This window comes from Plectropomus leopardus, chromosome 10 (genome assembly GCF_008729295.1).
Source record: "Plectropomus leopardus isolate mb chromosome 10, YSFRI_Pleo_2.0, whole genome shotgun sequence".
Lineage (NCBI taxonomy): Eukaryota > Metazoa > Chordata > Actinopteri > Perciformes > Serranidae > Plectropomus > Plectropomus leopardus.
In genome coordinates this window covers 19289628-19303355 of record NC_056472.1, presented here as the reverse complement: position 1 = coordinate 19303355, position 13728 = coordinate 19289628, and the positions used below count along the sequence as shown (strand labels likewise).

Here is a 13728-nt window from a genome sequence, read left to right as displayed (position 1 = left end):
GGTGTATCCAACTGATAGCATGTACTGGTAAAGCCTGATGTGACAGCACAGCGAGATGACTTCAACTCAATATACAGTAGAGGCCTGTTTGTGTGCAACACCAGCTCTGCTCCTGTGCACAGTTATATGCGTCATTTGTTGGATTAGGCTTGAACTTTCTGCTATTTTGGTGCTTAGTCGGCCAGATCATCAGACTGTAAGAGTTGACTGCATTTTTATTACATGTGTTCAATGCAGGTGGACCAAAAGCAGCACTGCATTGCTGTGGCTTAAACTATAGACTGTATAAAAGAAGTTGACATAGCCACTTTGAGACTCACATTTTGAAACCTCAAATTGGGCATTTTGGCTGTTTTTTATTTGTTTGGTTTTTTTTAGCTAGAAGTGACCAAATTTAGACAAGAGGGTGGAGCTTGACAAGAAAAAATGTAATGTAAAATGAAGGCCGGGACATGCTCTTTGACCCTATGGGAGCTGTGGGGTACGACACATGCTTAACGTGACTGGAGCTGCAGTGTTGGAGTGCCGGCAGCACTAGAAATAAAGGGACAGAGTCTGCACTGGTGCTCCTTGGGTGCGCTTAGTGTGACAGAGCTTTTGGGGAACACTTGAACTTAATGGCAGCTTTTATTAGATTGTTTTTTTTACGGTTTGGTTTTGTAGTTTAGTGTTTTTATTGGTATTTATTACATATTTGACATTTCTATTAGCACTGGAGAACTTTAATTGTTTTCTTTTTTTTATGTCTTATCTTTTACCATCTTGTCATGTTTAATCCTGTATGTTTGTGGTGTCTGACAACTGCGTGAAATAGATGCCTTGCACTTTATACTGCAAACCAAATCTACCTACGGGTACAAATAAAGTAACCTGAATCTAAATCTGAACCTTTTCACATAGGAAGCATTTATTCATGGAGAATTGTAATTCTCACCCATATCTTAATTTTTTTTTGGTTTAAAATAAATTACAACCCAAACTATGGAGATGATGCCTCAAGGAAACAAATCTTCATGTTCTATGGTAGTGCGCCGCTTCTGTGAATTTTTCCAGATGAATCTCAGAAGAAACTTTGCTAATAGTGTGCTTGACCATGTTTGTGGACAGTTAGAAAAAACACCTGCAGCCATGAACTGTAATATTCATGTCTGTTAATGTCCTTTGTTGGTTGCAATTATCCATCTATCTCTATAGTTAATAAAGCTATAAAATGCAATAACAAAAATGTGCCGCATATATTCCCTCCTGTGTCTCTGCATGGATGTTTAACCAGCATTTGTGAACTTGCATTCCAGTAACAGAGTTTTTCGTCTGTGTTCTTCAGGTGAAGCCGAAGGTGATCGAGCCTCTGGATTATGAAAATGTGCTGGTGCAGAGGAAGACACAAATCCTTAGTGATGTCCTCAGAGACATGCTGCAGTTCCCCCTGGAGGACTTTGAGGTGAGTTTCACACCTTTTTTCTGCATGTACGTCACATCCACACTGAAAAAAACCACTAAAAAAACTGATATAAAAGCTTACTGATATAAATCTGACTCTTGATATTGTAACTGGGATTATATTGGTGAAAAGCAATCCCTTAAATTATTGTAGACAGACAAATCTTGCAGCTTAACCTACTTTAAGACACTAAAAAGCTTCTTTTTTGTTGAAAAATTGCTCCATAACCATACAAGGTAAAACCATTTATTTTCAGTCCTCCACCATTGTTTACTCACCCACTTGCGGAAAGCTGCGTGTTTTCTTTGTTGTGTTTGTTTGGCTTCATCAGTCTTTTCCTTTGGCCCGGGCGTGGTCACTGATGTGAATACCGGGTGGGGTCGTTCAGAGAGGGTTTTTTTGTTTTTGTTTACATCCTCCCATGTTGTAGTGAGAGAGAGAGAGAGAGAGAGAGAGAGAGCGGGGTCAGGGGCCATTTGTTTAATTGGCTCACACTGTCTCCAGTGTTGTGACAGAACAAGTGTTATCTCGAGCAACATTGTACAGGACGTACGCTTTCTAACACTTTCCACGAGGAGGATGGAAAATCTAAAATGGAAATCTGGCCCAGTGCTGGTACTTCAGGAAATGAGACTTGTTTGAAAGATGTTCTCAGTAACAGCAGCAATGAGGTGTGCAGTATATCCTCAAATTTGACCCTGACGCTCGGTCTCACGGTCCAGTGGAAATTTTACAGTCTTTCATTCTTTAAGCTGAATACCCACAGTCCATATCAGAGAGATGGTTTGATGCTTCCTCTCAAGTCCCTATTCCACCTGCACCTCCATCTGTAAATCTGGATCAGTTCTCCTTCTCGTAGCCATGTGGATGAAGGAGCCGTATATTGATTTTTCATGTAAGACACTGATGACACTTTGAGATTTCAGAAAAACTTCAAACACAGCTCTAATGGGAGTCAAAATCCCAGTTTATGAAAAATATTGCAGCGTTGCATTAAAAGGTTTTTAGCTGCGACCAGCAGCTCTATAGCTCACTGTCGGTTGGTCAGTCCGCGAAGATTTCCCCACCCTTTGGCAGCCACAGTTTTTGCCCAAGAAGGCTGAAATTTGGAACTGAGTTCAAGTGTGTGTTTGTGTGTGTGTGTGTGTGTGTGTGTGTGTGTGTGTGTGTGAGGGTGTTTATTTGTGGTCATGCCAACCGGCCAACTAACCAGTTGTCATAGTGAAGCATCATTTTACTAGTGACAAGTATGTGTGAATGCATGAATGCATGGAAGCATGTACATTTGGGGTTGCAACTGTTTTCGGAAGGAAACGGTGCCTTTTAGACACTGATAACACCATTGTACATTATGATTCTTAACAAACAGCTGATAATGTTATTTTATTAGTTGATAGCTTAAAAACCCAAATAAGCTCTGAAAATATGAAAGCACCTGAGTGCACCAGATGGGTAGACTTTCCAAATCAATGTGCCCTTTGAAAAGCATTTCCATGCAACTCTAACATTGTTTTCTGACAAAAATAAAACAGAATTTTGCAGATGCATCTGAGCACCACAGTGTGGGATGGGGTGGTCTAGTGTGAGAAGAGAATTTTCACAACCTTTTACTGAAAAAGTGATGTTTGTGTGAAGTCTGAACGGCTTTATGTCATACATACTATAGACTACTTTGCTTTTTTACCACACTGCACAATATATTACATTTGGTATACTATATTATACTGCTGAACTTTACTATATTTTGTTATACTATATCATTACCAAAATTATTATTGGACCCTATACTACATCTTATGTCGAATTCTAAACTGTAATATTTCACACAATATCTGTTTTACATGATATACTGTCTTAAAACATTGTATTTCTACTTTGTAACTATACTGTTACATACAACACTAATACTAACTACTTAATCACTTTATATAATATTCTGGTGCACACTGTTATATAACACTGGACTTGCTGACTTGCTAACTTTGTCTTTACTTGCTCTTGTATAATTTCTATTTTTACTTCTGTTTTTTGTGCTGTTGCAGCACCTGAATCTAAAACCACTGTCAGACCCAGATCACTAAACCCATGTTGCGGCTTAAATGGGGACTTTAGCGTTATGAGAATAAAGAATCTTTCCAGTTACTGCTCTGTCGATGATCGATGTGTGTTTAATAGAATGAAAGTGAAAAGAAAGTGTTTCCAACTTTGGCTTTGGCGCTTTATAAAGTCACTGATTGTTACAGTTCACAAAGATCTGGCAGCTGGGTGCTCAGTGACAGTGGGGCAGCCTTGACTTCTCTTGTATCATGCTCCTTCATAACATACCAGCTTTACACACAAACAGTACGTTGTCAGGGACTGACAGGTGATTCTGGCTGAGAGAGAAAAAAAAACCCACAGGCACGGTGATTGAACCCAACATCTGTTTCGACCTCCACTGACTCGAGCACGATTTTAATCAGCTTCTGTGTCACGGCCCTTTCAGTGTTCGGTGCTTTTAGTGAAAGGAGGTGCAGCCGGTGTGTAACCTCACAGAAACAGTACTGAGTATACAGTTAGTTTGTGATGAATCAAAGCCAAAGCAGGCAGAAAGAGCTCCTCTTTCTGTGTTGTTATTTCTGTATAAATCCTGTTTTTGGCTACTGAAAAGAAACCACTATCAGGTCTCAACCTTATCTTATCCCCACTGGCACATTTAAAGTCATATGTCGGTTGGTACTGGTCTTTTGTGAGCCAGTGTTTATATCACCTCCATCTGGGTTTGATCTGGAGACTGTTGGCACCAGACAGTGCAGGTTTCTCTCTGTGTGCTTTCTCTGCAGGGTTTTTCAGAGAAATTTGTCGAGGATTACCAGAAGGGTTGTTCCTTCCCTCAGGTCTAGTCCCATTCCCGACATAAAGCCCAAAGATCAGGACATTATTCTTTTTCCTGTACTTGCATCACTTTACATTTCCATGTCTTTAAACAATGAGGCTGACGATGTCCTATAGGTTTATTATTTTCAACAAATCCCATGTGAATCAATGTGCCAGTTTCTCTCAACGTTTGCCAGCTTCCCACATGTGGCAGTCAGCCCCCAAATCCATTTATTCCTTCGGAAGATGAACATTTTTAAAAGGGGGTCACAAAAATAAAAAGTTTTAGTTTTGTTATCCACATTTAGGATAACTGTTACAAAATTGCCCTTGTGTTTACATGTTTGTTTTAGTTGTTTAGTTGTTTTTCGTAACAATGGAGGTCAGTTTCAGTAAATTTTGCTTTCAGTAGCCCTGCATACATTACCGCGTAACTAATTGGTAATTTTTAAGAACAGAAAATGCAAAATGATGTAAAAAACACAGGAGGCCTTTACGTTTAGTCAGGTGCTTCATTGACTCAGTGAGCTTTAGCACAGTATTTTCTTTTTTTTTTTTTTAACTAATTTTTGATTAAGTCAAAGACATTTAGCACAGTACAATCAAGACCAACATACAAATGGTCAAACAGTTGCAATGTACACTGTCCATAAATGACAGACAAAAGTAAAAAAAAAAAGAGACTTGGGGAAATAAGAAAAGAAATAAGTAAAATAAAATTTCTGTTCTGGAGCCTCAAGTTATGTGTTATTTCAGTGAAGTGCTACCCATTTACAGATTTTTTTAAAAAAAAAAATTTTAAACAATGTCTTTATTAATTTTTCTTGCACAGACAACAATATTCTTCTGCAATATATTACATTGCAAACATATTTTACCATGACAAACAGTCACCCATTTACAGATTTAAATGGGGTTTTTTTTGTTGTAAATGTCTTGCCTTTTATTTAATTTTTCTATTGGTTTTCCTGACATACTGCTTGCTAGTTTTACCATGTGGAAACATAGTGCCCCCTGATATCCACTGTTAGCTTTTATTAGCCTTGGCAGCTCTGCGCTGTGCACCACCCAGGGTGGAACATTTCTGGCTTGATTGTTGAAAAATAATATAATAATAATAGCAATTGGTCTTTTTTTAAAATCAGATTTATTGACAATGGCAAAATACAGAACATCAACAGCCGTCCTTTAATATCAGTTTAAACTCCAGTAATATGAAGCCAGTGCTGAGGCGGTGATGTTTCGGGGTACACTTGGTTCAGGTTAGGTATCCTAATTTAGGGCTTATTTCACCAGAGTTTCATGGTTCTCCCTGGTGACTTGTAGCCCAATTAAAAGCTTCCTGTTACCCGCTTCCCGTCTCCCTCTTACCTCCATGCCTGTTTATTTCTGCTGCTTGGATTGTAAAGATTATCATCTCCCCTGCAGGAAACCTGGCTAGCAGAGAGGAAGGGGAGACTTCAGGTTCACAAATATGAGTCGGTGTGGAATTTGTCGTAGTTGACACGACCACTGCTCATATGTAAGGTCTTTCAAAGGGACCGTGAGGTGAAGGAAAACATTTAACCCCAAGTGTCAGTTCAGACATTGCATGTGCACATGGCATATGTATCATATTAACGACTCTTAAGGTGACATACTGTATAAGTGGATTTTGTCATGTAGAGGTGGAGGTGATGGTGGATGGCAAGACACCTTCTCGAAGTATCAAACAATAAATCTAGTTGTGATTTTGCAAGTCATTGCTGTGTTTTTTAGTCAGTGAACGCAGTGTTTTATAGCAACCTGTCGGTGTGTTTCCAGCATTTTTTAGGCAGGAAAAGCTGGGGTTTTTTGTGCATGGACCTTGCTGCTTTTGCAGCTGGTATAGTGGCACAAAAAAAGCTGTTATTTTAAGCCAAAACATGATCTTATCTTCACCATAACCAAGTGTTTTTTGTGCTTTAACCAAACTAAGTGCACATTAACCACAGCAATGTTGAAATGTTAAGTTTCAATGTGTCCGTTACATCATAGCATGCAAAAATATTATTTTTTTTTCCATTGGCGTCATTTTCAAGGGGTCAGTGGATTAATAATAATAATAATAGTAATAATAATAATAATAATACACTGGATTTATATTGTGCCTTTCAAGGACTCAAGGTCCCTTTACAGATTGAATAGGATACAGTGATATTTATAAGATTATAAACCCATTAGATTGATTATCATTTGTGACAAAAACTTTATTGCATTTTTTTTTCTTCAATAGATAAACACATTATGTGGTCAAAGCGGTTTCTTTTGATTAGCTCTGCAGTAAATTGGACTGTAAACATTAAAATGGAGTATATTTCTTCATATTTCTACTCAAAGTACTTTTCATTTCAATGAAAATATTTTGGGAAAAGATAATGAAGGTTCTGTCTCAGCCCTCTCATCACAGAAAACACAGCTGACCAGCATTCAAGTCACACAAAGCCACAATTCACAGTTTCCCTTTAACTCTCAGTCAGCTGAACTGCTTCACTTAATGGCTGTACTCATATTTCACTCTTGCTCTCAGGGATTACGTGTGGTCAGATGCACTTTATTTTTAAATTAATCCTCCTGCTAAGACCTGATGATGACGATTGTGTTGCACAAAGCAGTATTCTACCCAGAGTTAGTTTAAACAGAGCTTTCACACTCAGCTAAAACCGACGAGACTGTAAATTTAGTGCTGAGATGTACTTAAATTTGCCTTTCAGAGCAGCTAGCATGGCTGTCCACGCTTAGTCTGTTCTAATTTAAAGCTATAGGAGCCTTGATTTTTTTGTTCCACTGTGAGACTGCTGTTTGGCTCCGGCACACATTGAACCTGTTGGTCATTAGTGAAACGAGGCGTTGGAGGTGCTGAGATGCTGATTACCCCGAGTGCGGCTGCACAACAGTGGCAGAGAGCCAGACTCAGGGTGTGTCTGTGGTTCCTGGAGCTGAACAGTATGGACAAGCAGTCTGCCTCCCTCACACGCTGCCCCTTTGAACCCTCGAAACACATCAGTCCTGACTCAAACGTAGAAAAATATTTAAACGAACACCCGGACCAACTGTGTCCAGCTGAGACCACAAACTGTCCAGCTTTGAGCAATGTCTTCCACATTTTCTTTTCACTTTTACAATGTTGTTATGTTTGCTGCTCTGTTTATCTTCTGGAATAAATCGCTGCTTTCTTTTGCAGATTTTAACTTTGAGGCGGCAAGGGAGAACTCTGTACCCTACAGTGCCTGAAAATGCAGAGAGGGAGGCTCAGAGTCTATTTGTCCAAGAGGTAAGCTGATTTAAAGGTCCTGGAAACATGTTGTCTTAATCAACTTCTTATATGAGCAGTGGGGGTTGTTACATAAACATTTTTGGGCAGACGTGGTTGTTTCACTTTAGAGATTTCTGTATTTGTGTTTTTGTCTGAAGTGGAGAAGTCTCAGATGGGAGAAAAAAAGCTGATGTCATGTTATTACATGCACCAATCATGATTTAGCAACATTCTGATCAAAATCTGGATACCAGACTGATGTCAATCAAATCTGTTGAAACCACACCCACACAGTCCTGATGATGCAGTAGTTACGTTTTTAAAGCTCGGCTAAAACTACAGGAGTTTTGGGTCGATTTATCCTTGATTAAACCCCTCACCACAATCAGAGGAGAAATCTGGTGTGGGACATTGGTTTGTACCGATATCCCAGATTATCTGTTAATGTGAGCGCTTCACGGATCCAGTCTCACGCCTTCTGAATTGCTATTTGATATTTTAGATTTAAAACTGGATGATTACGATTATGAATAGGTTGGCACAGAGCAGCAAACAACGTTGCCAAATAATCTCGCCCTTGTCGTTAACATTGGCTAGCATAATCACTAGGGCTGTAGGGCCTACCCTGACTCAGAATTATGCGAGCGGAATCAGACTTAGCTGTTCAAAACAAATATTCTGCAATTTATTTTGTTTTCAATATAAGGTTTGAACTGACTCCGTGGGAATTTCAGCGTTACAGCCGCATTTACTTAATATAGTAAACAAGCAAACGGTACCAGTGACAGAGCACAAATTTGCAAAATTTTTTGCCGACGCTTATCTCAACAAAAGTCAGAGATTGCGATGTATTAAGTTGCTGTGAGCTGTAAAGTCACCACTTCTTCACCTTACAGTTCACTCTCCCTCTCCCTCTATGCCGCTGATGTCAAACATTATTGTGGAAGTCAAGAGCACTCCACAGCAAAATCTGGGGACCAAAATGTCCCCAGAAGTACACTGCAAAGAAAAAAACGACTGCTCGACTTGAATCGATCTCAGTCAACTCTCATTCATCCCTGTGAAGTTGCTTGTCTGGCAAATATGCCAAAAATGTTTTTTAGCCTCTGGGTTTACTTCCTGCTGGCCCCGCCTGCGAGTTCTAATATGTCAGTGACATAGCTTCAACAAAAGCAGTGGAACAGATAAAATAAGACAATGCTGTTTTATGCTGTTAATCACACCAAATAAATAGTTTTGTTTTTCTTTAGTGTAAATTTAAGTGATATTTTGGGAATATGAAGAAGCATTAATTCAACAGAATTTAACTATTGTCAACATTAAGTAGTTTAACTAAAGGCAAAAACTGCCCAGTCAGTGAAACTTTATGATCATGAGAGAAACTTTTGTGCCGGTCAGTATTACCATAAATAAAAATCACAAAACACTTCAAGTACTACAACTGGTTGTACAAATATAGACAGTTTATTTAATAGCAGAACATAAGAAGATCTGATGGAGCTACTAAGTGCAAAGTCTGGTACAAGTAGTTAGGAAGTGGGTAGGAAAGTACATAAATCACCTGCACGTAAACTGCACAGACACGTCCCTGCAGAACAGTGACACTAATGTGAGTCATTACCCAATTTGTGGCCTATTTCAGCAGCAATGTACATCTTACATCACAGCTGATTAGGAAACCTCTTTATTTCCGCTAAAGGGAGCATTCATCTTACTTTGAACTGAATGGTATTTCAGCTCATTACAGATCATTACTGGACTATTTATGCTGTGTTTCCTCAGTAATATCTATTCATGGCAGGCAGCATAGGGGGGATGAAGCACAATTAATCAATTTAATCTGCAAGTTTGTCAAACTTCTGGTTTTTGTCTGTCAGTGTTGGTTTATAGTGTTGTCTGTCTGTGCCGAAACTTAGACTAAACAAGTTGTAAACAAACACACAGAAGTTTTTAAGATGTGTTTCTTTAGCAGTTTAATTGCAGTCGGAATGAAAAAAAAAAATCTTGTTGTGAATTATTTCCAGTTGGTGCTGATAAAATGATGAATTATTGCTGTAAGAGGGCAAATGTTTTTCCCTCTTACGAGCACAGTGGTTTACCATCCGGCCCATGCACACTGCTCTTACTGTCTTTTAAAGCCAGAGAGCAACTGGCTGCCGGCAGTTTACCTTCCAGGTCAAAGGTCAGCGTTTAGGGAGCCTTGTCTGAAGTCATAAAGATACTAAAACTCCCGGTCAAGTCCGGTCATGACGTCACCAGGACAGCTGTGGGGATCAACCCAGCAGGAGCCTCTCCTCTGTTTCCGATCGCTCTCCTGATCAGGTTGCATTTCGTCTTCCCATCAGAGCATTTCTCGTAAATGGTCACGTATTTTTGCAGAATAGATACCAGTGAGGTGCGCCTATCTCTGACTCTAACAATGAACAGATGTCTCCTCTCCAAGTGAAGGCAGACAGAGATACACTCCCTCCCAGTTGGTGCATGGTTAGATGGAAGTCGAGCGTAAACACTGACCATACACTCCCTTTTTCCTTGAGGATTTCAACACATAGAGGCTTTAATTGTTAAAACAACCAGTGTATTGTGATTTTGCTTTATTGTGATTCATGAGAACAGCTGCAAGAAAATGTTTTGTCAGCCACTGAATTTTATTCATCAGAACATTCATCTTGTAGGTTTCATTTTCTGCCTATTATCCAAAATTTGTAGAAAGCCTTTTCTGGTTACAAAAGGAGCTGTGCATAATCTTATCATTTTTAACTACAAAAAAAAACATCTGAAAAAATGAGTGTGGCAGACCACTGTAGCCTGCTGGTGTTCGAGTTGTATGGTTGGTAATATAGGTGCCAAAAAGAGGTTATATCTTTTGTTGTGCTGCATCATTTGTAATTATTTTTTTTTTCTCAAAACTGTCCGCTGTGAGTCTGACAGTTTTTTAAGGCCTTTCCACACTGGAGGTGAAAAAGATAATAAATACAAAAAAGTGAAATATTTGCCTGTGAATATTTGCATCAAAAGTATTCGTATCAGCAGCGATACAAACTTGCAACACTTCCACGATTGTTTCCCATGACATGATATTCGTTCTGGACAATATGATTGGTTGATGCTTTTATTCGCAGTGCAAAAGCTCAGATCTAGATCTTGTTCTGGCATAATGATATTGCTTTTTTGCACTGTAATATTGACGTTTTGTGAAAGCACTCATGACAACAACAGTTTGAAAACATGTAAATGTGCAATTTACCCCCCCCCCCCAAAAAAAAGGAGTGCCCCCGCTGTGTCAAGGCCTTTAGGAATGCAATGCGAGATTGGCAGAGCACATTTTTAAGAACTCCGTATGTTTCAACCAAAGCCCAAATCAGATGGTCGAACAGTCCCCTCCCCACACGACTTTCTGACATCTAACTTGGGAGGGCTGCTTCTGACAATTTCTGTAACCTTTCCAAACCAACAATTCAACAGTTTTGCCTGCTTAATGCATCTATTGGCCAACTGTAATGTGGTATGCAGATTTCAGACATCACTTTTAAGAGTACATGAGTGCATGTCTGAATGTGTGCACCATTATCTTTATATTTAAACAGTAATTGCATCTTGCTTCTCTCGAGCAATTTGCACCCCACCATCAATTTGGCCGTTCTGAACATCTTTAAATGCTTTTGCCTTCATGATGATTCAGCGACACAAACCATACTGACATCTTAACACAGCTCTAAAGTACAGCTGTGGTGTTTTATAGCAGCACTGTACAGTGTGTTATAGTGGTCTGTATTTCGTTTCCTTTGTCTTCTCAGTGCATTAAGACATACAAGTCTGACTGGCATGTCGTCAACTACAAGTATGAGGACTATTCTGGGGACTTTCGACAGCTTCCGAAGTAAGTCTGCAGCACCACTGTACACTATACTCACAGAGGTAATGTGGTTGTTGGCCAAGACATTCTTACGAAGGGCAAGTAAGAACAGACACTGCATATAATAAATGGATGCCAGAGGTTTTAAACCAAAAGACACACTGCACACACAATCACCTAGACACACTGTCACCTGGTTGTTTCCTGCTTCTGGAAAAATGTTGAGTTAATTACAAGGAAACGCATGCGTGGAAATAATTCTTATTTCCCTACAACAAAAGACTGTTTCCTTTTTATGGTGCACTGGATAATTCCCGGCTGGAGCCTGTGTGGAAACCACCCTCATTGTCCGGAGATTGTGTCATCAGCTCCAGCCTCTTCCCTAAAGAATATCTGTTTTACTGGCAACACGTTAGAATATGAGCTGACAATGACCTTATGATCTTGACTCTGTCTCTGCTGCCAAACGTCCTGTCACTTTAGTGAATCTGGGGAAGTTAAAACAATACTCTGTGACGTGGATCGCCAGTTAAAAAACTCAAGCTCTGGCACATTTTTTATTTTCCAGCAGGCAGTATTCACCTGAGTGTGTTTCCATTAACAGTCAAGTGCTGCTTTTCAACACTCCTGGAATTTGCATTTGCTAAGATGTTGCCTTCTTTTGGACTCTGTGGAGACAGCTGCAAATATGCAAAGTTACTTATTCAAAGACAATGACAAAAACTGAAGGAAAATCGCATTTCAGTCACAGCACGTCAGACCACATGTGCCAGAAACATTTGCAAAGTGAACTGAAATGAAAGCAGATAAGCTAAACTCAGTCAGTCATTCAAGTGCTGTTAAACCCCAAGAGCTAAAAATTCAAGTACCAGCAATAAAATGTTTTTAAACATCAAAAGCAAATGTGTCCCTTGAGTAGAGTTTCCTTCTTCAAAATAATGGATAAGTGCAATATTTACTCCAAACCACTGACATCACTCTATATTTATCATGGTGCACCTTAACTGCACATTTGCTGCTGCTTATGTTTGCACACGAGTTAGTTGTATTTTTTATGCTTATAGTAAATATCGCTTATTTTTTGTACGTGTTTAGCTCAGATTCTGTAGTTTTTATCATGAAATATATGTATATTCTTTTATTTCATCTTTGCATTATTTTTTTCTTTGTGAAAATGTGTCTTTAATACAGTGCGCCATTTTTTGCTAACATAAAGGGTTTAAAGTTCTCGAATCTTTCAGAAGAAATGGAAAACTTAAGAGAAATTCTGGTATTGCAGTTTAGTTGCCATTATGCAACTTCCCCTAAACTAGTTTTAACAAGTAAATCCAAATTTTAAAAGCATTTCTGATTTTTGTAAATTTGATATATTATAACTCTATTGTTAAAATAACCTTACATTTGGTGAAGAGTGCGTTATGACTTGTTTAGGAGTCGAAACTCGAAGTTTAGGACTCAGGACCTGTCAGTCTTGACTTGGGAATCAATTCTTGAGTGCAAAGACTTGAGACTTACTTGTGACTTTGAAAATAATGACTTGGTTGTACCTCTGCCTATAAATGACTTGATTTTTTTATTTTTATTTTTATGAAAAACAGCAAAGTCTCCAGGCCCGATAAACTGGCTGTCCATGTGTTCGAAGTGGATGAGGATGTCGACAAAGATGAGGTGAGTCTATGTCTCTTTTTATTCCTTGGTTTAACAAAACTAATCCAATCAACAGCTCAGAGTAATGAAGTATGTGTATTTGCAGTGTTTCTTTACTGTATTTTTATGGAGGATCACAGCTCTTTATTAGAAAAGCAGCCCAGAAAAGACTGCATGCTGCTAAATCTGTCTAATACCAGTCATCAGTCTTGCCTCTCCTGTTTCCATTACAGCTGGTAAAGAGATAAAAGGCATTTTTGCATCTAAAAGCTGAATTTAAAGGAAAGAATTAAGTGCAATTAGATTTAAAGACTTATGCTGGCGCACAATGTCCCAAAACAGCTCCCTGTTTTTTTACACAATGAAATTTTCCAGCAACGTTTGGATCTTTTCATCCTTTTCCAAGTCCTGTATGACTGTGTGTGTGTGTGTGTGTGTGTGTGTGTGTGTGTGTGTGTGTGTGTGTGTGTGTGTGTGTGTGTGTGTGTTTTTATACAGATTAAATGTGTGTTTATTGTCTTTGGAAAGGCTCATAAGAGAACACAACAAGGAGGCTCATAAGTCACCTGACAGACACTTAGATTTGATGGGAGTCTTTAAAGATGATAATAGACGGCTGATGTGTTATCTAACATACTTTAAGGTCCCGCTCCC

The 13728-nt window shown here is 39.0% G+C and overlaps 1 protein-coding gene across 4 annotated transcripts in view; it reads left to right on the top strand.

Annotated features, from left to right (window-relative positions):
- The window catches only part of zmp:0000001200 (dedicator of cytokinesis protein 9), a 112745-nt gene that overhangs the window by 50488 nt on the left and 48529 nt on the right, over positions 1-13728 (top strand). For all 4 annotated transcript variants that reach the window (XM_042494354.1, XM_042494352.1, XM_042494355.1 and 1 more), the window contains exons 2-5: positions 1325-1441; positions 7500-7589; positions 11369-11451; positions 13026-13095. In XM_042494354.1, the coding sequence (XP_042350288.1) occupies positions 1325-1441; positions 7500-7589; positions 11369-11451; positions 13026-13095 (360 nt within the window). The remainder of the gene's footprint in view (positions 1-1324; positions 1442-7499; positions 7590-11368; positions 11452-13025; positions 13096-13728) is intronic.